Genomic DNA, 24,361 nt, shown 5'->3' with positions numbered 1-24,361 from the left:
TTGTTAAATGTAAGTTGATAATATGATGGGTGGGGTTCAAAGTCATTCTCTTTTCTTTCTTCAACTATTCTTTCTCAATATCTCATTTTATTCCATTAATCGAATAATTGGGTCACGTATTTATCCAAAAAAGTACAAAAAGAAAAAAAAGTCTTAAACTTGTTATACTTGATCTTAAACTTTTCAATTACACCAATGGAAATATCGCGACTTGCTTTTTCCGAGGGTCAAAATTAGGTGTCGATAAGAGTCCTAAACCTTTTAGCAATTTGTCGATTGAGTCAGTCCGGCATATTTTGATTGGAATTGCTGAAGTGGACGCCATCCGTCCTATGTATTGCGGCCGACGCTGACGTGGACATTGTTAATAATACTTGAGAACTGAATTCACAATTAGAACAGGCTTACAATTTTTTTAATACTTTCTGCCGCGTTGATCATATTTTTGCATACGTTCATCATCTCGAAGTTGCAACTGTCTATTTAACTCTTCCTTATGCAAGAGCATAGTCGCCTGACATGTCGTTGTCCAATCTATTCTGCCCTCTCATCTTAAACATGCTTGTAATGCAGTACTTCCTTGCAAACCCTTGTGAATAGGGGTGTTGGAACATATGGGACTTATGGTATGCGCCCATGTGGGCAATCACACTAGCCCACATGAGATAACTGCCGCCTGTTAGTTTTTTCAAACATGAAAAGTCACGTATCTTAAAATGACGTAAAAAAAAATGCTCCTCTTCTCTCCCTATTCAGTTAGTTGTCTCAACAACGAAAACAGCAAACGACGCTATCTCACTCGGACGATCATCGAATCGCAAAGGAACTCTCGGGATCAAAAAGAGGCATCTAGTCTATGGCAATTACGGTATGTCCTCGTGATATACTTATTTCGATCGGTGATACAAATGATGGATTGGGCATGTTTCCGCAAGTTTAATGTTTAGATAGAAAGAGTTTAGTTTCCCCCAAGGGGAACTAACTACAAATTAATTTCCAGGTTGAAAAATATTCTCCAGCACATAAGACATCACTGTTTTGAGTTTTGCATCAACATCCCTTCGAGAAGAAAAGTCCTAGATTTATTATATTTTTATCAATTCAATTTTAAATCTTTTAATTTTGTTAATTGAGTTCTAAACCTTTTCATATTTTTTCAATTGAGTCCATTTAATCAATTTTTGGAGGGAAATTACTGACATGGACCCCTAGTTGCCGGCGCTAACTTGGACATTTTTTTAATAATATTTTATTTATTTAAATTTTATTATTTATTATTTCTTTATTTCTTCCCTTTCTCTTTGTTGTGGCTGCCAAGAGTCATCGAGCCCTCGCTTACCACTAGGCGAGGGTCGCTAGATACTCGCCCGTAGTCGGCAAAAAGCTGGAGTCAACCTGAGCGATTTTCGGCCACAATTGGCCGGATAGACTCAATTAGTAAAACATGAAGATGCTTAGAACTGAATTGGTAAAAATACAATAAATTTAGGACTTTTTGGACAATTTTTCCTCCCTTGAGATGATCTTTGTTTATCTTTTGTTGCATGGATTTCATCAAGCGGACACGTGTCATGTGTGTTAAGGGAAAAGCGTCGCCTCGATGAGTTCTCAACTCCTGCAATCTCGTACGTACATACACAAATGTACAGCACGATTTCGGAAAATCGAGACCAGTATGTGATATCCATAAGCATAACATGGTTATTTGTCTCTGTTAAACCTATGCAATTGTTGTTGGTAATTTGGTCCGCAAGTTCTGTTCATGGGGTCTGTGTTGCTATGCAAGACCACATTCCCAAAAATTTGAACATTTTCCTTTCAAGCATTTCCAGAATAAAGAAAATAAAAGGGCTTGTATCCTTTTGCAGTGTTCGGGAAGGCGCATAAAGGCTTTAACCCTAGGGTGAAAGCATTTAATAGCCCTCCAGATTCAAGCATTTAATAAAAATATGTCAAAAAAGTCGTAAATTTATTATACGGCGATCAATTCAGTCATAAATTTTTTGATTGCACTAATTTTATCCTAAATTTTTTTATATTTTGTCAATTTAGTCCTTCCGACTAATTTAACTTGAAAAATGTGGATACCCAATCAGGGCTGGCCATTCTATATGACTAGATTGGCGCTGATATGGATGCCGCAAAAGCAGTTTTAGTGTCAATTAAAAAAGAAGCCCCTGAACCTCAAAACGGAGTCACTTTCAAGCTCACCTTCTATTTTGATTCTCTTGCCCCAAAATCCATCGAGCTCTTACAACACGAAGAACCCTAACTGTGATCTCACCGGTACAATTTAATCTCAACTCAAATCTTAACGATTTTGCTCAAGCCAAATTGCTCTTTCGTCGAATATGAGAATATATTGCTCTAAATTCGGATTGCATCACATTATATCTTTAATTTGGGCAAAAAGACACCTCAAATGTTAATATTTGTGTATGACCCTCACTTTGGTGCAAATATTTTTTTTTTGGATCACTTAAGTGCCAAATCGAAAACAAATAATAATCATTTTAGTGCCAATGGCGAGAAATTTTGGTGACCTTACAAGAGTTGACATTTAAATAATCGATTTTCAAAAAATTAGGCGCTTAAGTGATAAAAAAAAATGAACATTTTAGTGCCAAATATGAGAAAATTGATTATTTTAGCGACAACAGCAAGAAATTCCGACGACCTCATTAGATTTGGTGCTTAAATAATCGTTTTTAAAAAAAAGGACACTTAAGTAATCCAGAAAAAAAAATATTACACCAAAGTGAACGCAGTACATAAATATTAATATTTGAGGTATCCTTTTGCTCTTTAATTTGGATCACCTGGATGTTCTTGCAATGCATGTTCGAGGTGTTTAGAAGAAACACCAACGCTACGAGCACAGGCACGAGCACGGACGCATGAAATTGACATCCTCCTCCAAAATTCACGGGCTTAGGCGCAAAAGCTCACCCAAACAGAGAAACCCAGAGAGAGAGAGAGAGAGACTTGGGAAGAGAGTGGTGAGCCGGAGTACGGATTCGACAAACGTACCAAGAGCAAGCAACTGCGACTTCACTTTGGTCACGAAAATATTGATCACGAAAATCATCGTTGTCACTTGCTTTGTAAGATTTAATACTTTCTCTCGTGTTGGAAACGCTGTCATAGAAGATGATCCTGAAGGAACATCGTAGAAGATGATCCAGAATACTACACGTTCTAAAACAACCAATTTGGACAAAACTTGAACTCAAGCTTCAATGAATCCACGTCAAATCAGCAGATTAACAGCGGTGGAAGCAGAGATTCCGAGCAGAAATTCAATTAACGCAAAGCACAGCACGCACCTCGCAGTACAGGAGAAATTAGTAATCCTAAGAGAACGAAGAATGAGCTTCATCAAATTACTAAGAGAACACAAATAAAAAAACCCAAAAATTCATTGCATGACATCACAGGCTGATTATCAACATAAGATGGCCAGTAGAATTCAAGAAAAGATGAAGAATTAGATACTATTAAAGAGACAAATATCCTACGAACTTACCTCAGAACGTTGGGCGAGCTTCGAGCGAATCTAGGAAAAGGCGCCGGTTGAGCGTCGGGCAACTGTAGGGATCAATTTGAGTTGAGATCAAATCGATTTGGCCTTCACGTAGTGAGAGATCGATGGATTTGGGGCAAGAAAATCAAAAGTGAGCTTGAAAGTGACACCATTTTGAAGGCTTAGGGGCTTTTTGTAATTGAAACGAAAACATAGTCGTATTGTTTTCTAACATCCACGTCAGCATCGATTCGGCATATAGGATTATCGACATTGACTAGGCATTCACGTAAACATATTTGGGCAAAATTAGCCAAAAAGACTAAGTTGACAAAAAAATCAAAAGATTTAGGACAAACTTGGCACAATTAAAAAGTTTAGTACTAATTTGGCCGCCTTACATAGGGATGGTATATTCTAGGACGAGCCAGTTCCTAGTTTATGGATTTGGCCCGCCTAGTGTTGGATCCACCCGAGGACCCAACAGGTTCAAAAACCAGCTGTGAATAATAGACGGTAAAGAAACAAACCCAAAGAAGTTATACAAAGAAGCATTAATTCAAACGAGCATTCATAATGTCAACTATTCATTAGAGACTAAGGTTTCCGAGCCCTAAAAAAGTTCAAAACATTCAACCAAAAACAGTCGCAAACCTGAAACTCCAACAAGTTACAACAAAGTACCCAAAGAAAAAAAGAAAACCGAAACGTAATCCACAGCGAGGATCCAATGAGCTCGATGCAACCAACCAAAGTGGAGAACGAAAAAAGAAAACTTAGATACACGTAGCAGAAAACAAAATTCAGGAAGGCCGAAACTTTAAGGAGCGAGAAACGAAATGGTATCTGAAAATTCGTCACTTTCCTTCAAATGTTTTGGTGAAAGAGAGTCTGAGAATGAGCGTGAGTGAAAGTGAGAGACGAGTGCCCCGAATGAGGTTGCGAGAGGCGTGACTGAGACTTTGAGAGTGAGTGTTGAGAGAGAGAGAGAGAGAGAGAGAGAGGCGTGAGTGAAGAAACGGACGATTAGAATTTTCACTTTTCGGTGGGAGTGAACTGGTGAGTGTTGAGAGAAAGACACAGAGAGAGAGAGAGAGAGAGGCATGAGTAAAGAAATGGACGATTAGAATTTTCACTTTTCAATGGGAGTGAACTGGTGAGTGTTGAGAGAGAGAGACAGAGAGAGAGAGAGAGGCGTGAGTGAAGAAACGGACGATTAAAATTTTCACTTTTCAGTGGGAGTGAACTGCATGTAATTAGTAACAGGGTTTTTAGTTTTGTAATAATAAGAATTATATATGTATACTTGGAATCGGGAATCGGACCGATATTCATCAGCTTCAATTTTTAGAAATTGGGTTACGGCTGGTTCGTGTGGTTCTTGTTCGCTCTAGTTTTTTTTTTTTTTGGCGCTAAACGGACAATAACTTCAGAACATTTTAGAAAATTTCCTCCTCATAGTAACTATTTTCTTGCAACAAGTAAAAACTTTGGAAGAGTGATCATGTCTCTAGCATTCTTAAAGCTCTCTCTCGCTCTCTCTCTCTCTCTCTCTCTCTCTCTCTCTCTCTCTCTCACTATGTGACTTTGTCTTATTTAAAATATTTAATATATTGCTATGGGGTCGGATTGCGTCCACTTTTCACTCTTTAAGTAAGAGTAATCGTCTAAAGTAAAAAAAAAAAAGTAAGACCGATCATCTCTCTAGCAGCTTAATGGTCCCTCTCTTTCTCTCTCTCTCTCTCTCTCATATATATAATATACTGCAATGGTATCGGATTGCTTCCACTTTTAAGTAAGAGCTCTCTCTATTTGCTTCGATTCTGAAATTTTCATTGTTCCCTGCGCATAATCTCTTAGCAGTAACACTTGCAAGGAAGCTTCTGTTGAACCAAAACAAACTGAGCCAAAAGAAAGAATCATAAGTCGGGTCATCACGCAGACTCACTTTTGTGGATGGGGGAAAAGAGATCGACGATGGGGATGACGGCATTCATGGTGCGAGAATTCGATCCGAACAAGGACTGGAAGGAGGTCGAAGAAGTAGAGAGAAGGTGCGAGGTCGGCCATGCCAGCAAGATGTCCCTCTTCACCAATCTTTTGGGCGACCCTATTTGCCGAATCCGCCATTCGCCTCCTTATCTCATGCTGGTATGCGCATCTGTAAACATTAGCATTTCTCTTCCAGCAGGGTTCTTGATAAAGGTCCGGTCTTGACGATCGAATTCTTGGTTTTGGGCTCACGCGAAATCTGGGAAGATGAAGTTTAATTAGTATGCTTATGGAATTGATCAAACAACAGGTGGCTGAGATGGAACAGGAGGGAGAGAGGAAGATCGTGGGCATGGTCAGGGGTTGCATCAAAACTGTCAGTTGCGGTGGAAGAAAGCTCTTCAGAAACGGAAGCTCGAACGGCGATGGCGAGAATGATCCTACTAAGATCATCAGTCCTATCTACGCCAAAGTCGCCTCCATTCTTGGCCTAAGAGTCTGTCCATCTCACCGGTACTTTATTTTGTTTTCATCACATCCTTTAATTTTCCAGAACTCATATTGGATAAGGAATCCACAGAGAGTTCAGATTTCAAAGTCTGTACGTACGAATTTAAAGCAAATTAAAAGTTAGGTAAACCGTCCCTTTGAAAATAAGCCTTGAGAAAATATTGCTGCATGCAGATTTCCACAGATTCAATGACTTTCTCTTCCTGGGACAAAACCCTAGGGTTCAATAAAAGACTACAAATACTTGGAAGTTTCTTCATTTGTTAATTGACATTAGGCAACGCGTATGCCAGTGAGAAGAAATTTTGAAACGCATCAACCATAAAAAGATAAAAGATCGCATTTGTCCTTCCTAGGGTTTCTCGATAACAATCTAGGATACGACGTCCGCGCCCCTTCATTTGCGTGTGGTGTAATTAACTTCTGATTAGAAATAATATGTCATAAACCGTTAACAAATCTTGGGTTTTGCATGTGCAGAAGAATTGGCATTGGTTTGGCTCTGGTGAAGAAGATGGAGGCATGGTTCATCCACAATGGTGCTGAGTACTCTTACATAACCACGGAAAAAGACAACCAAGCCTCGCTCAATCTCTTCTTGTTGAAATGCAGCTACTCCAAATTCCGAACCCCTTCCATGTTGGTCCGGCCAGTTTACGCTCACCGGGTCAAAATCCCAAATCGAGTCTCTATATTCGAACTCGACCACCTGGAGGCCGAGTCGCTTTATCGGGCCCGGTTCTCCGCCACCGAGTTCTTCCCTCGTGACATCGATTGCATCCTCAATAACAAGCTCAACCTTGGCACATTCGTTGCCATGCCAACTGGGTCATGGCCTGGTTCCGGGCGGCTCCTGGCCGACCCACCTGAGTCGTGGGCGGTCGTCAGCATATGGAATTGCAAGGAGACGTTCACGTTGGAAGTAAAAGGAGCGCCGCGTGCCCTCCAGTGGATCGCCAAGGCGACGCGAGCGGCAGACCGGTTGCTGCCCTTTCTGGGCATACCGTCTGTGCCTCAGCTGTTCAAGCCGTTCGGGTTCCACTTCTTGTATGGCCTTGGAGGGGAAGGCCCACGAGCAGGCAGGATGATGGAGGCGCTCTGCGCGCACGCGCACAACCTGGCCAAGGAAATGGGCTGTGCGGTGGTGGCGACCGAGGTGGCGAGCCGCGACCCGCTGAGGCCGGCGATCCAGCATTGGAAGAGGTTGTCTTGCGAAGAGGACGTGTGGTGCATGAAGAGGCTGGTGGAGGGTTACAGCGATGGTCCGGTCGGGGATTGGACTTATAGCCAACCTGGCTTCTCTATATTTGTGGACCCTAGAGAAGTGTAATTAAGCTTATTGATCATACTCATTGCAGCTTTCCTTGCTTTGGTAGCTCATGATTTGGAAAGAGAAGTTAAAAGTATTAGCTAGATAATTAAGGGTTGGGGTTTAATCTTGGACATTGAACAGGTTTTGTATGGTCTCGAGAAGCTTGACCTGCAAAATTGGAATTTGATTTGCTTCTGGTTACATTGCTATTGTTTGTTAATGCATGTTTTTAAATCTTGGCTGTTGCTATAATGTTTTCTAATGTGACGTGGAATCTAACCTTTATGCTTATAGTTTGTACTTAGATCACTGCCAAAAACTCCTTTGCTTCTTTGTCTGTAGTCTGCTTGGCCAGTTGATCACCATTATAAGCATGCCTAGACCTTGTTATCAGAGCAAAATCATAAGATCATGAGATCGTCTTATCATGTCGGATAAATGCGGCACAACGTGCGTTAAATTTTCCATGTCGGGTTTCGATGGATACATATGAACTCTGACGATATAATATTAAATAGAAAAATGATTATGTGACTGTCCTTAATCCATTGTGAGATTAACTACCCGTTATAGGCCGAGAAAAAATAAACAACAAAAAAATTAGAAATTATCGTGAGGTCCACCTTTTCAAGAATTTGTGCCTCGGAGCATGCCGTTATTCTCATAGATGCCTAAAATTCGTTATGCTGAGAAAACCCAAATAAATATTGGCTTTGCTAGCATAATAGTCTTTGAGTGATTGTATGAATAACGGATGTGAGCCGCAAATTCTTAAAAGATTGGACACCCGAATAATTTTTAACTAATTACTATTGTTTGTGCTCCAAGACAGATCGTTAGTCATATAGTCACCTAAAAATCGCTACATAATCAATTTTCAATAAATATGACGGGGATCGATGCTGAAAATTAATTTCCTTTTCGGTTCAAATCTAAAACCTTCTTTTTGTCGAGCCATCTTTAATGATCGTTCGATTTGTGTCTTTTATATCTAATTAGTCTACTCGAATGGCACAACGTCAAGTGAATGGTTTCAGAAAAAATTGTAAAATCGAAAATCGTTTGAATGGAAAGGAAAATGGCCAAAATTTGTTTTTTGTTATTGTCATGCGGAAGAACCGAAACGGGTTTGACAAATCTACCGTTGTCATACCCGGCCCCGCCCAAATCCATCAAGCCCGCGGGCCTTGAACGTGTCCGAGATGGTCCGAGGCCCAGGCCCAGGCCCAAATCGTGGCCTCGCAACAACCTTCCCTTCCACTTTCTTCTACTTGGTTCGTTCCTCTTCGCTTCTCGTACTCAGCTCTTGTTGGGTAGGGAGGAGAGGAAATTCTTCTTCTTTCTTCTTCTTTTCTTCTTCTTCAATGGCGACAACCGCACTCTCATCCATAGCTTCGGCTGCTTCTGCTTCTTCGCCTCTGAATCGAGAGCTGAACCTCCCAAAGTCGCCTTTTTTACACGGGGCCAAGCTTGTCGTGACTCCTCCATCGCTCTCTCAGCTGAAAAGCAGGAGAGGAAGCGGGAAGTGCTGCGTCAAGGCTTCGCTCGACCATATTCCGAAGCAATTCAAACAGGAGAACTTGAAAGAAGGATGTGAGTGACTCGCTGATAGATTTTATTTTTCATTTTTGTCGATTGTTGTTCGGTATAGTCGATGAGGAAGTGGATGAGAATATTAGATTGCTCTGTTGATTGTGTGACGACTTGTTCTTTCGTGTGATTGTTGCTTGCGGATATGGTTTCTTAGGCGATTGAAACTGCTTGTGGCGCTGAATTGGAGATATTTTGTGGATTTTTCTACTGTTAAGTGCGATTGCTGGAGCTTGATATTAGGTCCAAACTGACTTAAATTAATCCGCTTTAGAATTTTTCTGCATTCGTCTATGAGAGAATGAGGTTGGAGATTGGAGGCGAGTTTAAATCCTCTGGAAGTAAATATTTTAGTTTTCCAGCTAAATAGTTCTATAAGGATACTTGGATAAATCTGGCCCTTTTGATCATGTTATGAATCTACTTGGCCGTTTACATTCAGGTTTTGAATGAAAGGAGTCACAATTATGTTTGAGTAATTTTGGCATCGTTATCCTCTTTTGCAGTGGCTGAAAATTTCAAGAATGTGCCCCAGTATCTTTATGGCCTCACGCCATCCCAGATGGATATGTTCATGACGGAAGATAATCCTGCTCGTCGACAGTCAGAGAAAGTTACAGAGGTTATTAATTTACTTAGCAATTATTTAGATCTAGACGCTTGAGAATGAGATGATAAGCTATAATCATTCGAGCTACTTCAGACTGCTCCTAAGCATTTCTCCATGGAGTTGATTGGCTATGTGTGGCGCGAAGGTCTGCACTCCTCAGGCAACTAATTGCTTTTTCCTTCCGGGTCCCACCTAACAGGAAAGTATCTCTTCAGCAAGAAATTATTTGGATAATGGAGGCATGTGGAGCCTCTCCGGAGCTCATGACAAGAGTCCCTCTAAATACAGTATGAGTGTAAGCATGTACCGAGGAGGCGCAAGAGGATACGGAAGACCTAGAACTGCTCCTCCTGATTTGCCATCATTGCTCTTAGATGCTCGTATATGCTACTTGGGAATGCCTGTAAGCCCCTCTTTATATCTCACTGGAACCTTCTCTTTTCCTTGCACACCATCTAAATGGTGTTTAGTGCTACTGTGTTTTCTCCTCTATTACGCTTCTATATTATTGATAGACTGTGAATGACTGCTGCAGATTGTCCCAGCCGTGACCGAGCTCTTAGTTGCTCAGTTTATGTGGCTGGATTATGATAATCCTTCGAAGCCTATATACCTATACATTAATTCACCAGGCACACAGGTAAGTGAAATGGGCCGTGCCTCACTCTGGCTTTGGTTATGTCATGAAAGGAATTTTCTCAGACTCCATGAAATTAATGATATGCCATTTTATATTTTAGTGCCATTGTATCTTATGTTGGCTTTTCTGATTCAGAATGAGAAGATGGAGACTGTTGGATCCGAAACCGAAGCATATGCTATAGCTGACACGATGGCTGTGAGTATCATGTTTAACCTTATTGTCACTCAATAAGTTATAATTAGATCAATTCTTTCTTTATAACATGGTTTTTATATATATATATATATATATATATATATATATATATATATATATATATATATATATGAGCCTTCATTATTGTTTCCTGTCTTTTGATTTTATTTCTACGATTCTTTTCAATCTGATTTGCTGTTTCTCGTCATTTCAAGTACTGCAAATCAGATGTTTATACAGTGAACTGTGGAATGGCTTATGGTCAAGCGGCAATGTTGTTATCACTTGGAACCAAGGGTTATCGTGCTCTCCAGCCAAATTCCTCGAGTATAGTCCTTCTCCCCTTAAAGTTTAGAGGACTGTAGTTAATCGCTTGTTCATATGTCTTGTGCATCAACTGGAACTTCTAGGGACTGAACATGCTTGCCTTTTCCCTCGTCTTGCCATATACATGTTAACAGCTACTTTGTCATGTATATTTTCTGGTGATGTGTGGCATGATGTTCAGCCATGACCAATTTAAAAGTTGTTTTCACATTATGAATGCATTCATAGTTGCCGGAGTAGAGCTTCAAACATCTGATACATGCTTATTTGTTGTTGTTCTTCATGCAAATGTTTCTAAGCATCTCCAAGACCTTTATACGAAGAAGAATCTAGCTTCTATTTTCAATGGCATTTCTTCTGTTAAGCAATAAATGATGATAACAGTTTGTGCCTCTTCTTGTCATCAGACTATTTTATATGCTGTTCAAATGAAGAACTCATGTCTATCACTTCCTGAAATTCTCGTTTAACTTTCTTTGGAGTATTTGACGGTCATTTTTGTCTGATTTGCACTCTTTTACTTTAAAATACAGCAAAACTATATTTGCCAAAAGTGAATAGATCCAGCGGAGCTGTCATAGATATGTGGATTAAGGTAAAACACCCCCCCCTCTCTCTCTCTCTCTCTCTCTCTCAGTAGTGAGTGTTTCTCAGGCTAAAGAACTCGATGCAAACACTGAGTACTATATTGAGCTACTAGCAAAAGGGATAGGTAAACCCAAGGAAGAAATTGAAAAGGATATCCAGCGACCTAAATATTTCCGAGCACAAGAAGCCATAGAGTATGGAATCGGTGACAAGATCATTGACTCGAGGGACGCCGCCTTTGAGAAGAGGGTAAAATTGCATCACTTAATTTTGCCTTCCTTGCTTCTATTTTCATGCAAAGTTTAAATTTCTAATATTCATTTCCATTGCAACCAGAATTATGATGAAATGCTTGCTCAGTCGAAAGCTATGAGAAGAGGAGCTGGCGTTGGTCCACAAGCTGCTCCCTCTGGATTTAGGTGATCATTGAGCAGTGTACTCCCCTCATATGTACAAAGCTAGAACTTTGAAAGCTACTTTGCGCTTGATCTACATAGACTGGTCTTTAAGGTGCTAGTAACGCATTGCTCTGACAGAAGGCGGCCAATGGTTGGTCTGAGCTCTTCGAGTGGAATGGTTATCGCTTTTTGAATTGCAAGTTCGAAACCTGATATTTTGCTTCTGAATGTTCGTATTAAATAGTCTGGCTTTTGTCGTATATAGCATACCTTAGCCTAGCTCTATCAGATGTACTCACTCATGTATAATGATGTCATGTTATGTAACTCGAAGAGATTTGAAACTCCGAGCGTACCCAATCCTTCATTGTTTCCTTCAGGCTCGTATATGCTGCTCATGCTTTGTTTCATTCTCAACTCGTACAATGTAAGTGCCAATTAAAGGAGAGCGAGACGTCCCAACTTCTTCTCTCATATTCTCCGGATAAAATGTTAAGGTATAATGTTGCTTTTACAGCACTCTTCAATAGGTTCCTCACTTGCCATCGGATTTGTATATAGAGTTTTGAGGTTGGAAAGCTGTGACTCATTGATGAACATTCATTCTACTTAAACCTGATTCCTCAGATGAGATTGATGTTGGGTCCTGTAGATATGTAGCTCGTGAGGCCCTGGGGCCTTTAATCATTTGCAATTTCTTGAATCCAACTTCAGATGTATACAAGAGATGGAACACAGAAGAAACAACGATTGGCAGATTTTCACGAGAATCTGAAATTCGAATTACAAGACATCACAGAGCATCCCAAATGAGGATCGAGATGAAACTCTTCTAGCATCTCATGGTCGACAAGTTCTGCAACCATCCTTGCTCCTCGTTGATGAACAGTTATAGATCGTGGGATTTCCATGTGCAAACTTTTTCTCCAGCTCATCAGGAGCGATGGATCAGTAAGCAGACTAGAGGGGCGGAGGAGAGCAAAGAACAGCTCTAGCTCATACGGGAAGGATGAAGCTTCTCAGGGCACATCAAAGATAACATGTCAATTCACAACACTAGTAAGGAGAGCTAGTATACCAAACTGCACTTTATGCAGGAGGATTAGGGTACACTTTTGGTTTTGGCTTGACCTCTATCTCGTTTACACTACGCACAAAGATGGCATCAGGTTCATGACTGCAATAAGAACAAGCAAAATTACTAACAGATATTGGAAAGGTAGCGTACTAGTAAGGTCAGAAACACACAAGTGCACCCATGTGGATGCAGAGTCATTTGCACACAACATATATCTACACGCCCCCCTGCCCGCACGCGCACAGAGAGAGAGAGAGAGAGAGAGAGAGAGAGAGAGAGAGAGAGACACATACGGCTTATCTCCCTCTTCAAATGTGTAGCTTGACGCCACTGCCAAAAGACGGCCATCTCTGCTAAACGAGAGTGCTGCAATGCTTGTCGGATATTTTGAGTACTGAAAAAAGAGACGAAGGTCTGAAAATCAGAGAACCCTTAACGAGTGACTAGCAATGGGTACTGGAAACATAATAATGGGTACTGGAAACATAATAAAGGTTAGATCGATTGTTTTGAAGGAAATAAACTTACTTGATATAGCCTTTTCTTGTTGTTCCCATCCCAAACATTGACAAAACCATCACAACCTCCAGTTGCAAATGTACCATAGCTGCAAGATAACAGTTCGAGTATTAGAGAACAACAACCAAAACCAGAATACACCATTATTATGTATTAAAGAAAACATCGCCATTACAAGCTACCAATGTGCCAGAGCCAGAATCAGGATAAAAGATATGACCAGCGAACTAACAATTTCCAGGGCATTTCACCGGAAAAATCAAACCAACAGCCAAAGAATGTTCATTTCTGTGCAATTTCTTAGTCGGAACCACAAATCAGGTGTCAATGTTCATCCCCAGGAAGAAAGTCGGTTAGGTTTTGCAATTAAGTTCCAGGGAAGATTACTTTCAAAACCACCCTTTAATAGGCCAGTGACTGAACAAGAGATTATATGCACTGTTTCTACACAAGTCAGTCATCACTTTTCCTGACTGGAGTAGAAAAATCAGTTATTTTGCAAGTAATGCAAGTGCAACAAATATGCCAACATAATTGTAACAGGGGCAAGCCTCTTTGTTCAAAATCTACTTCTCAGCAAACCATCTGAAACCAATGTGCCGCATACATCACTTGATTGGTCAAATACTCACATTGGGTGGAATGCAATTGCATTAACTGGGTAGACAATGTCCCTTCCCGCCTCTGATTTTCTGTGACACTTAAACGCATATCTGCAGCAAGATTACAAAATTGACAATAAGCGAAAGAAAGGTCATGAAAATGCCATATGCAAAATCGTAAAACCTTGCATCGTATCTTATGAGAATTAGAGGCATGGCAACTACATCAAACACTAAGGGTCTGTCTAGATTGACTTTTACTTCGTACTTTTTGCTCAATCAAAATCTTGCCACTCATGCAATTTGACCTGAAAGACTTGAAACGTTCACATATTGCAAATGTTGACATGTAAGTTCCCAAATACTTTTTTCATAATTTTTCAAATTTGAATAATGATTTAAATTCTGTTGGGAAACTTTTTTGATATTAGTTAATCCAAAAAGGCCCCAAACCACCAGAAAATCTAATTATCAATAATGTCATTGCATCATGGAAATTTGAAAATGACAGAAAATGCTCTTCAACAGCAGTATGGGTCAAACTCTTACTTTTTAGCCTGACTTGCTTCAGAAAGATCAAAAAATTCCATGGCAACTCTTCCCTCCACAGAACTAAGAGCATATCCTGCATAAAAAAGAGGGAGGTAAGAAAAACAACACTAGAATTTACATATATGGTGAAAATATGGATAAGCTCAGAAAGACATATCAAGCCTCTGACAACAACGTCTGCCGGTTTAAGTAGTGTCTTGTATGTAACTTCACTAATCGACTCCAATAGCGGCACAAGGTGATTGTACTAAGTGCAATATTGTGAAAAAGGTTTAAAAAACCCACAGGACGACGCGAGAAACATACCTGTTCCATTTGGATAGCATCGCACACATCTGGTTTGATATTTCAGAGAAGACTCCCTACGCTGCTCAGGTTGAGACATGTTCCGCAAATCATATATGTTCACATGTCTTCCAGCTGTTGCTACCACAAGTCGATTACCAACAAGTGAGAGAGAGTAGACACGTTCAGGCTGTGGATATGTTCCAACAAGAGTGCGGTCCTGCCCACTTGCACCTCGAGGATCCCAACATTTCAATGTTTTGTCCCAGCTACCAGTGATGACTTGCCCTGATAGTGATGATATGCCCAGGATTTTGAACAAGTAGCCCACACCAAATTAATCAAATAAAAAGAAGAGAATGCAGCTAACAACAAATGTGTCTTATGTGGTGGATTCTATTCAAGGGTCACTATGCCAATCACAAGCATCTTCTATGTAACTTGTTGTTAGTAGTTGTTGGGCCTATTTGTTGCATTTGCATCCCATTCAGGAACTAGTGAAAATTACCACGCCTAATTATATTGTCAACTGTGCCATTAATTGGTTGAGCTAGTCATGACAAGAAACTGATCAATAGAGTATAACACATTCTGCGAATAAGTGTTGATGATAGCAGGCAATATTCAGTCAAGAAAGAGGTCAATTGGTTCTAGCATTTATGGAAATTCGAATTTAAAATGCCAGAAAGGGTATGTTAATAGACTAGGGAGACTGGGTGAAGAGGCAACAGGCATAAGAGTTATCATCTAATTTAAAGCTGTGAATCATGTTAAGAGAGGAGTCACAAAAAGAAGTTTTGTGACTTAAATCAACGCTATGACAAACCTGCAGCATAAGAGTACTCAACACAGCGTACAGGGGCATCATGTTTCCCCAAAATATCCTCCTTCCCAGCGTTAAAAACAAGCCTGAAGCACGAAAAACCCAAATGTAGCTCCAATCATAGAGAAATAGCAGGACATGTGGAATGGACCTCGACCAAAGCGTGGTACACTTGCGATAATGCACAACTTAAAAAAAAGAACTCCTAAAAGCTATGCTCTGAGATACACAAACCAATCTAACCATTCAAGCGGAAGATTTAAGCAGAAATGCCAACAGTGACGAACCGGCGAACAGAATTATCGGTGCTAGCACTGAATCCAGAGGAATCGTCGTGGAAACAGCAGTCGAGCACGGCGCCGCCGTGCAAGAACTCCCCTCTGAGGACGTTGGCGCTGGCGTCGTACAACCGCACGGTCTGAGCATCCGCGGAAACGAAGGAATAGTCAGCTCCCGAGCTCGAGTGTCGGCGCAATCAAGACGAATCGAAGAACTTTCATATCAGTGGGGGCGCGTTACCTTGTCCCAAGAGGAGACGAGCAGGTGATCGCTGTGGTTGGAGAACCTGAGGTTGGAGATCCCGTCGGACGGCGGGCTCGAGAGCTCGCGTCCCGGTGCCGGAGGCACGGCGGACGTCATTTCCCGGCCACAGGCTGGTGAGGACAGTGAGAGAGAGAGAGAGAGAGAGAGATTTTAGGGTTTTGGAGATCGGGAAAACGAAGAGAGGGAACAGGGAAGAGATATTTGAAAACGAGGGGGCCGGTGGCTAGGAAGTTGATTTGAATCGAATCCAGTTTTGAATTTGAAACATAAAAGGGCCCGTTCCGCTTTCCTCTCTTTCCGTTGCGAATAGAACGCTGGCGAGTGAAATAACGTACGAATTTTGAAGGAAGCCGAAGCCGAAGCCGAAGCCTATACTCCAAATTTTAGGTGACCAAAAAAAAAAACTCTAAATTTAAATTTTGTGACAAGAAAAACACTGAATGTTAAATACATTAAAGAGCCGAAATTGATTAATTTTAGGGCGGAAATGATGCCATGCTAATATGTCACGATTATGTGAGGTTGGATGTTAAATCGGATGCCCAAAGTTCAGCTAGATACTATTGAATAACGATGTTTCGAATTTACTTTTCAAATCATCCTTTGCTTTGTACTGTTGCTCGGTGTCTCCCCATAGCAAATCACAAATTTTCCATAATGACCTCACTCTAGATTTCGATGATTGAGAATTTATTTAGATAGAGTTCAAAATATTTAGCAAGACGGAGAAATTACATTTTATTCTTACCCTTGACCATGAGATGATGGTGGTAACGCAGTTGTGTCTTATCTTGCTTAAAAAGAAAATACTTTTCAAAAATTTATTTTATGGGAGAATTGCCTATTTTGCTTCGTTGCCATTCTAGTTGACTTGTTATTTCATGATAAAAGAAAAATAATTTTCGAGAAATCATGTATGAAAAACTATTTTACTCCTTTTCAAGTTAAGAAATTCATTTTTCCAACTTTAAGTATGTATTTATATATATATTTTTTGGATCGTAAATGATCCTTCGTTGACTGATGATTAGCAAACCAAACGTTTGAAAGTCCATAAAATTAATTCGCGAAAAATTCTTTCATTCAAACAAAAGTCCGTGTTTCATGATCGGGTCAAAATATGAGAAGGAACGTTTGAACTAATAGGAGTTTATGAGGAATTAAATTTTTTTAAATGAAATATTACGATTATATTTTTCAAATTCTTGGGGTGATTATCTTTTGAATAAAACCAAACCAAGCGTCGTTTTGGTTTGGTTTTTGGGGAAAGTCTTGGGAAAATGTAAATGACTATTAGTTAAAGGAGTTTTTTCGAGATGTAAGTACTGTTCAAGAAATTGCAGTTTAAAAGTGCATTGGGAAGTGATTTTTTTATTTATTTAAATAGTGTTTTGAAATATCACATCTTACTTTTGATATTATATTTAAACGTCAAAATTCAATGAATGAGTCAACAGTCGATGGGTGCTGCGTAACCTTAAACGGCGATTCTCGAATTATGTGACCTCGGGCGAGGCCGCCGATAGCCATATCCGGTCTCACTAGAGAAGTAGCTCAAGGTGAGGATATTTTATGAAAATAATGAAAGTTTGGTGATGGCAAAGTTGGAAGAGGAAAATATATTGGTATTTCGAAAAATGGTTAGATTTCAAAATACCTCTGGACATGCCCTTTAGAAATTGACTTTAGAGAATTTTGGAAATACAATTGTATTGCCCTAAAACTCTTCAAAACATATATCAAACAACACTTGCATTTGCCCAAGGGGCTGAAAGTGGTTTCCAAGTGCATCCTAAAAAAAAATCAGCAAAATCGGTTATTGACGAGTAATTTTTTTTTTTTTTGTGTTTAATATTTGGGTTAATACCACGAAAAATCTAAGATGATATATTTGCGACAAATTTACTCAAATTTAATTTTTTGACCACTAAAAATTCAAACTAGTACACCCGTGATAAATTTACCCCGAGCTAACTTTTGTTAATTTGGTTAATACATCGAAAAATCTCAAACCGATATGCCCATAACAAATTGACGGTAAAAACCCTAAATTGGTACACTCGTCAATTGTCTCATGTCATCTAACTCGATAATTTGACGGTTCTCAAACTAGTACGCCCGTAACAAACTAATGGCAAAAATCTTAAATCGGTACATTCTTCAATTGTCACGTGTCTTCTAATTCAGTAATTTGACGGTAACATGTAACGAAAACTAACCGATGGTAAATTTATCGCAAATGTACTAGTTTATGATTTTTGCTGATAAAAAATTTAATTTTGACATATTTTTTGGTGATATTCACCCTTTATGTTTTTGTGTTTTGTATGCATGTGACGTGGCTTGGCTTGGCATGACGTGTAATAATCCGTATAATCCTCTCTCGTAGATATTTAATTTAATTGAAGGAAAAAGAAAAAACCACGGAGACCGATCTGCACTGCAAGATGGCAAGAAACTGTCATATCCTCCTTCGCAGTTCGCAACAGATCGAGTTCCACACTCCACCTGCTCCTGCATTAAATCAAATCGCCGTTTTCTACTGATCCCAATCTCGCCTCGAAAACCCTAGAAAACCTCTTCGTCCCCAATTCAGCTCCTAATCCATTATCGCTCATGCTATCGATTCCGTTGCATCCAGTCTCGTCGTTGATCGCCAGCTGATCGCGTCTCCGGTTGCTCCCTGCTCGGCCCCATGGTGGTCTGCAAATGCCGCAAGGTACTGTCCCGATCTCCCGCACCTCCTCAGGCCTTAGATTTCGGATTCAGTGATTTGCGGTGCGAGCGAGTCATTGGTTGATTTTGCGTTTTCGTCTTGGCTTTCTGGGGGCGACGCCGTCGGGGGATTAGATCCGATTGAGTTCCTTTTCTGGATTGGTTTAGCAGCGGATGCAGAGGGCAGATTAACCGCGGTTCTTGGAATTGGCAGTTTGACAGTGCTCCTCACCTCCCGAGGCAATGCCAAAGTGAACCTGTCATTTAGTAGCGGAGTGATGAATGTAGATGTTTCGGTGGATATTGGAGTGTTTGTTGCGTAGATAGATAATCTCTTAGGAACTGACCTGAATTACTGTTGTGTTTGCCCTTTTGATGTTCAGCGAGTGGTGCGAACTACTGCTTTTCTGCCTTATATTTGGGGTTCTAATGGATGCTGACATGGTTTGTCTATCGCCATTTCAGGCTACGAAGTTATACTGCTTTGTGCATAAGGTTCCCGTGTGCGGAGAATGCATATGCTTTACGGAGCACCAAATATGTGTGGTAAGTGCATGGCTTTTCTTTCCTTTTTGATTATAGTTACTAGCGATCACTCGGTTATTATCTTGTTATATGGTTCTCATTCTACCAATGACTTTTCTTTTTGCACGGACAATAAGAATTCCACCTCTACCTCTGAGAGGAGGGAAAATCATATGCTTAACACATGCAATTCTAAATCAACATCCTGTGCAATCACCATGCTTTGGCTGAGAAAGACCTAACTTGTTAAAGTTTCGTGCCCTATAACATTTTTTTTTTTTTGGTAAGGAGTGCCCTATAACATTGGTCACTTCACTTACCTAATTTCTTTTTGTGTTTGACGTTGATAATCTTGGATTAGGTGCCATTGGGTTGATATCTAGCAAATCTTTTCGGGTGATTAAATCTCAATTATTAATTGGATGGAGATTAGTGAATTTTGAAGATGAATAAAATCTTATAAAATAAGATCAGTTGCGCATTTCGAGAATTTGACAAACAAAAATTTAGCAGCGTGAAGAATACTGAAATGCCAAGGGCCAGATGGTTAGTAAATTTGCTCTTTCTCTTGACTGGGAGGTTGTCATAGTTCCTCTTTTTTTCTGATTTCTGAAATGGTGACATGGCAACGAAGGGGGTATAAGATCCAGTGTCATATATACCGGAATATTTCGGGTAGGAGGTTTTCTAGTTATAGCCCTCCTATGTCACTCCTATGCATTGGCTTGTCTGAGCGATTTTCCATCGCATGTATCTTATTTACTCGAAGCATAGCAAACACAGAAATATTCTTGCTCTTCAAATGATGCAAGTTGATATACTTGTTTGGACATGAAATATGGTTCTTCTCTTTTATTTAATCTTTGTTCTATAGTATGATTAGATGAATTTTGTGATGACCGTTCTCTTTGTAGGTTCGTACTTACTCAGAATGGGTTATAGATGGCGAGTACGATTGGCCTCCTAAATGCTGCCATTGTCAAGTTGTGCTCGAAGAGGGGACGAGCCCTCAAACTACTCGACTTGGTTGCCTGCGTAAGTGACTTGACGTGACTGTTGTCATTTACAATTTTACCTGCACAATATTAGTCATCTAGAGGGTTTATATCCTAGCAATTTGATATGTGACTAGCTTTTATGTTTTATTGGGTACTTCAGATGTCATACACACAAATTGCTTGGTTTCAAATATCAAAAGCTTTCCCCCTCACACTGCTCCCGCTGGTTATGTATGTCCTGCGTGTTCCACACCGGTAAGACCAGTTAGATGCTGGAAGCATTCATTGTTTCATCCAGCCAATGTGAAAATCATATCCAAATTCTTCAGTTGTTGATTACGCTAACTTCTATTTACCTATTATTCACCTTGTTTCGCATATCTCTCTGTTTACTGTTCTGTTGGTAGACTCAGGAAGAACGTTTTCTTGAGCTGAGTTTTGCTGTGCTAGCTTTCTCACTTTGTGCTTGGTGCACACAGTTTTCATAAGCCATTTGGTGGCTGATTGTTCCATAATTGTATCTTGGACTGATTAGGATGAGCTTATCCATGCTTCTGCAAACTAGCCCTGGCCTCATTTGTAGAAGTGAAGGGCTGATAAAGAAATAGAAGTGCGACATATTTTTTTTTTCTGGTTAATCACAACCATATTCCCTTGGTTGATGTCGTAATCTATCAAATAGATGTTATCCACATTCTAGTTGACTATCACTCTGTGGTGCATCAAATTAGATGTTATCGGCATTTGTCGCGTTGCTAGTGTTGATGTTCTACACTTTAAAAGGTTTTACGTTTTGAAGTGTGCTTTAATCGTATCGATCATTAGGCGTTCGCTATGTTCTTTTACATGGTCCGTTCTCTTATGTGCTTTTTACTCCTTTAATCGGACCATCCACTTTCTGGGAAATGTACTAGTCTGTGCCATTCTATTACTCATGCTTTAAGTATGAATATGTATGTGTATATATATCCATAATCTCAAGAACATGTATTTGTACATCTACATAAGTTCCAGCATAATGTGAAACATGGATTATTTTTCTCATGTGCATCTTCTTCCAGATATGGCCTCCCAAGAGTTTTAAAGATTCAGGATCACGTTTTCATTCTCAGCTGAAGGAAGCTATTGTGCAGGTGAACTCTTCTCGCTTACCGCTATTTTGTTCTTCAAATGCAAATGTTGTCAGCAACCCGCTTTTACCCAACGAAGGTCGGCTAGATGGACAGCACTTGCCCTCCTCTTAGAGATTGTGTGTGCTATTAAGTTATTAACTATGCCCAGAATTGATTGACACCTCAATTCTCGTTAAACGCTTTAGTGTTCTTTCTGTCTCCTACCTTTTTAGTTTCTCAAATTCTATGTGCTGTAACTTTAGTTGTTGTCCACTAGAAACCAAAGATTAATTTGTTGTTGTTACAAATGTGCATCTGGCATTTCTTACTGAGAGGATCCACTTTACAGAATGGATTGTAAAGCCAAAATGAATGATCTTTTTTTCACTGGTCCAGTGGACCTTATCATCTCCATGCTTCTATTCAGGAAGGGCCCTTTTCATTTACCTTGTCACTGTTATTACTCTTATATGAGACAGCTTAGACTAAAGTTTCGAGGACCCCACATCTGAGTTTTCTGAGATGCATATTTGCTTTCTTCAAGGTTTCTTGTCTCGCATTTTGGACTTGTTAAATTAACAGAGAGATGATTAAATAATAGGTAATTTATCTTTACTTGACAAGATCCTTTTCCACATTATGGTACTTGGATTAATATGTGTGCTTGATTTACTTTGCCATTTCCTTTGTTTCATGGTACAAATAATTGCCTTTAGTCCCATAGACGACAACAGATGTCGGTTTGTCATCAATTACTATATTCTGAGATACTGTTTCTGTTCCGCGTTCATCTGGTCATTGGTAGACCACTTATGATGGTCCATCTTTGTAATTTGACACATGGAGGCTGGAGTTTAGGTTTCATTAGCCACTCTGGTGTCCTTCATATTACTTTTCGTTCCCTGTTAAAGATCTAGCAGCAGTGTAAGTTTGACACAAGTACTATATTGGGAATTTATTCATAAATGTATTGGGCCAAAGTGCTGATATGCTGATCATGGAAATTGGAAGTGTCTAATATAGTAGTTACTTTTTCCTAGTCCTTGACTTGTGTTCATTAGAGTTTTGATTAAAGTTCTGTTTCAACATTTTCAGACTGGTATGGAGAAGAACTTGTTTGGAAACCATCCAGTTGTAAAAGCAGAGGCCTATGGACCTTCACATGCCTCAGATCTTTCAGTCAATGTATCATCATCCTCAGCACCCTTGATGTTAACGGATGGAATGTATGCAAATGGATCTTCTTCAGATATTGTGGAGATAGATGTTCCCAATTCAACAGAGAATTTCATGAAAAGCTCAAGTCCTGTTGGTGTAAGGTTCTAAACAATAGCAATAGGACATGTGATTCGTTCTTGGGTTCGCGCATCTTTTTGGAAAGATATTGATGGGTTTTTGCAGAACATTCAGCTTGACATATATGTTATCTTGCTTTGATGATATTGCAATGCAGCCTGGTGCTACAACAAGAAAAGGTGCTCTAAATGTTGATCGGCAAAGTTCTGACATGTCATATTATGCTGATGATGAAGATGCGAATAGGAAGAAGTACAGTCGAAGAGGTGCAGTAAATGTGGATCAGATAAATTAACTATTTTGTTCCTTGTGTTTCACCTTTCAAAGTTTGGTTTTTATCTGGATTAGTGAAGCTGCTTACCATTTGAAGTGTTTTTAACTGTGAATACTAGCCTGATGTTTCAGTAAATGTGATGGATTTTAAACTGTTAGATGCAATGTGGTCTTTTGGATATTACCACCTTAACACGAGGATGAAATTAAAGTGAGAGAGCAGAAAAATAGTGGAGAATATGCATGCACTTTCATTTTTCCTAATATAAATGGTCAAGCCTCCCTGGAAAAGCTTGATATTAAAATCTTGCTTTGCAGGCCCATTTCGCCATAAATTCCTTAGGCTCTTGCTTCCTTTCTGGTCAAGTGCATTGCCTACTCTGCCAGTGACTGCACCTCCACGCAAAAATTCATCAAATGCAGATGATGCTCCCGAAGGTCGCACACGGCATCAAAGACAATCGAGGATGGATCCAAGGAAGATGCTATTAGTTATTGCAATCATGTAATATCTGCCACTTTTTATCTTGTGGTTCTCTTGTTTTATGACTTGTGCTCGCTTTAAAAAATGGGGGAGAGGGGGTAGAGGAAGATCTGAATAGGATGAAATATGCTAGGATTTGTCTTGCCCCTTGATTTACCTTATTTTACTCGGCTTCTGCCATTTGCACCTGGCAGCCGGAAAAGATGGTTGTTTTTTTCTAACTAACTGTTTTTGAGTTCTTTGAAGTACTCATATGAGATAGCATGCAAAAGTTTCCAGCTTTTACAGCGTTTTACAGGAAAAAGATGGGCTAATATACATTAATACCATGTGGCTTCAATACAATTGTCACTCGAGCCACAACATAACAAATTATTTCTATCCTTGGAGCTCAATCTGTAGTGATGTTTCGCATAATATCTAATCTTTCAAAAGAAATCTTATGTTTCCTAACATCGATTAGTGGTCTTGTGATGGAATTTTTCAAAATCTGTGCAGGGCATGTTTGGCAACTATGGGCATACTGTATTACAGAATTGCACAGAGGGGCTTTGCAGATGACCTGCACAATGATGAGCAGCAGTGATTGCAAATCCAGGCAATGGAATTGTGTGCGCAAGTTTTGTTTGTAGACATCCCGGTTAGTGGTATCCACAGGTTCTGTTGTTCCCTGCTTGTCTCTTTGAATGGATGTGGTTCTTGTCATCTCTGGTAGGAAGGGAACCACTCTGAATCTGTGTAGCATGAGACCATAATTGTTTAATTGATGTCACTTGATTATGGTATTAATCTTGTGCTGAAATGAGAAATTGGTTCAAGAGAGAACTATTTGGGAATGTATTTATCATGTGATCCCTCCTCTTTAGTC

The 24,361-nt window shown here is 39.8% G+C and overlaps 4 protein-coding genes across 4 annotated transcripts; 3 read left to right on the top strand and 1 right to left on the bottom strand.

The window, feature by feature from the left end:
- The first annotated feature begins 5,358 nt into the window (after positions 1-5,358).
- Positions 5,359-7,590, top strand: LOC115735895 (probable N-acetyltransferase HLS1). Its single transcript, XM_030667330.2, has 3 exons — positions 5,359-5,674; positions 5,826-6,028; positions 6,506-7,590. The coding sequence occupies exons 1-3, from the start codon at positions 5,480-5,482 to the stop codon at positions 7,353-7,355; spliced, it is 1,248 nt and encodes a 415-aa protein (XP_030523190.1). The 5' UTR covers positions 5,359-5,479; the 3' UTR covers positions 7,356-7,590.
- Positions 7,591-8,658: 1,068 nt separating this feature from the next.
- LOC115735820 (ATP-dependent Clp protease proteolytic subunit-related protein 1, chloroplastic) lies at positions 8,659-12,027 on the top strand. The gene is made up of 9 exons (XM_030667241.2): positions 8,659-8,930; positions 9,434-9,549; positions 9,737-9,940; positions 10,073-10,177; positions 10,313-10,375; positions 10,591-10,702; positions 11,236-11,297; positions 11,357-11,539; positions 11,627-12,027. Exons 1-9 carry the CDS (start codon positions 8,702-8,704, stop codon positions 11,711-11,713), a joined length of 1,161 nt encoding a protein of 386 aa, XP_030523101.1. The 5' UTR covers positions 8,659-8,701; the 3' UTR covers positions 11,714-12,027.
- A 391-nt stretch (positions 12,028-12,418) lies between these two features.
- On the bottom strand, positions 12,419-16,329 carry LOC115735821 (mitotic checkpoint protein BUB3.2). The gene is made up of 9 exons (XM_030667242.2): positions 16,067-16,329; positions 15,835-15,965; positions 15,551-15,633; positions 14,746-15,012; positions 14,437-14,512; positions 13,918-13,998; positions 13,295-13,373; positions 13,060-13,160; positions 12,419-12,865 (listed from the first exon to the last, which is right to left on the bottom strand). Exons 1-9 carry the CDS (start codon positions 16,184-16,186, stop codon positions 12,778-12,780), a joined length of 1,026 nt encoding a protein of 341 aa, XP_030523102.1. The 5' UTR covers positions 16,187-16,329; the 3' UTR covers positions 12,419-12,777.
- A 2,182-nt stretch (positions 16,330-18,511) lies between these two features.
- LOC115735893 (zinc finger protein-like 1 homolog) lies at positions 18,512-24,340 on the top strand. The gene is made up of 9 exons (XM_030667327.2): positions 18,512-18,809; positions 19,271-19,351; positions 20,245-20,365; positions 20,489-20,583; positions 21,390-21,461; positions 22,536-22,754; positions 22,894-23,002; positions 23,328-23,514; positions 23,992-24,340. Exons 1-9 carry the CDS (start codon positions 18,786-18,788, stop codon positions 24,077-24,079), a joined length of 996 nt encoding a protein of 331 aa, XP_030523187.1. The 5' UTR covers positions 18,512-18,785; the 3' UTR covers positions 24,080-24,340.
- The last annotated feature ends 21 nt before the right edge of the window (positions 24,341-24,361 follow it).

This window comes from Rhodamnia argentea, chromosome 11 (genome assembly GCF_020921035.1).
Source record: "Rhodamnia argentea isolate NSW1041297 chromosome 11, ASM2092103v1, whole genome shotgun sequence".
NCBI classification, from domain to species: Eukaryota; Viridiplantae; Streptophyta; class Magnoliopsida; order Myrtales; family Myrtaceae; genus Rhodamnia; species Rhodamnia argentea.
Note: the sequence above shows the minus strand (reverse complement) of the source record. Positions and strands in the feature narration are given on the sequence as shown.

What these genes read in the sequence shown, in the direction of transcription:
- LOC115735893 (XM_030667327.2), top strand. Translation starts at nt 18,786, where the DNA reads ATGGTGGTCTGCAAATGCCGCAAG. An exon ending in TGGTCTGCAAATGCCGCAAG is followed by an intron (nt 18,810 to 19,270) that starts GTACTGTCCCGA and finishes TCGCCATTTCAG; the next exon opens with GCTACGAAGTTATACTGCTT. An exon ending in CGGAGCACCAAATATGTGTG is followed by an intron (nt 19,352 to 20,244) that starts GTAAGTGCATGG and finishes TTCTCTTTGTAG; the next exon opens with GTTCGTACTTACTCAGAATG.
- LOC115735821 (XM_030667242.2), bottom strand. Translation starts at nt 16,186, where the DNA reads ATGACGTCCGCCGTGCCTCCGGCACCGGGACGCGAGCTCTCGAGCCCG. An exon ending in ATGCTATCCAAATGGAACAG is followed by an intron (nt 14,513 to 14,745) that starts GTATGTTTCTCG and finishes TTTTTTATGCAG; the next exon opens with GATATGCTCTTAGTTCTGTG. An exon ending in ACAAGAAAAGGCTATATCAA is followed by an intron (nt 13,161 to 13,294) that starts GTAAGTTTATTT and finishes CTCTTTTTTCAG; the next exon opens with TACTCAAAATATCCGACAAG.
- LOC115735895 (XM_030667330.2), top strand. Translation starts at nt 5,480, where the DNA reads ATGGGGGAAAAGAGATCGACGATGGGGATGACGGCATTCATGGTGCGA. An exon ending in CGCCTCCTTATCTCATGCTG is followed by an intron (nt 5,675 to 5,825) that starts GTATGCGCATCT and finishes ATCAAACAACAG; the next exon opens with GTGGCTGAGATGGAACAGGA. An exon ending in AGAGTCTGTCCATCTCACCG is followed by an intron (nt 6,029 to 6,505) that starts GTACTTTATTTT and finishes TTGCATGTGCAG; the next exon opens with AAGAATTGGCATTGGTTTGG.
- LOC115735820 (XM_030667241.2), top strand. Translation starts at nt 8,702, where the DNA reads ATGGCGACAACCGCACTCTCATCCATAGCTTCGGCTGCTTCTGCTTCT. An exon ending in GGAGAACTTGAAAGAAGGAT is followed by an intron (nt 8,931 to 9,433) that starts GTGAGTGACTCG and finishes CCTCTTTTGCAG; the next exon opens with TGGCTGAAAATTTCAAGAAT. An exon ending in AGTCAGAGAAAGTTACAGAG is followed by an intron (nt 9,550 to 9,736) that starts GTTATTAATTTA and finishes CCCACCTAACAG; the next exon opens with GAAAGTATCTCTTCAGCAAG.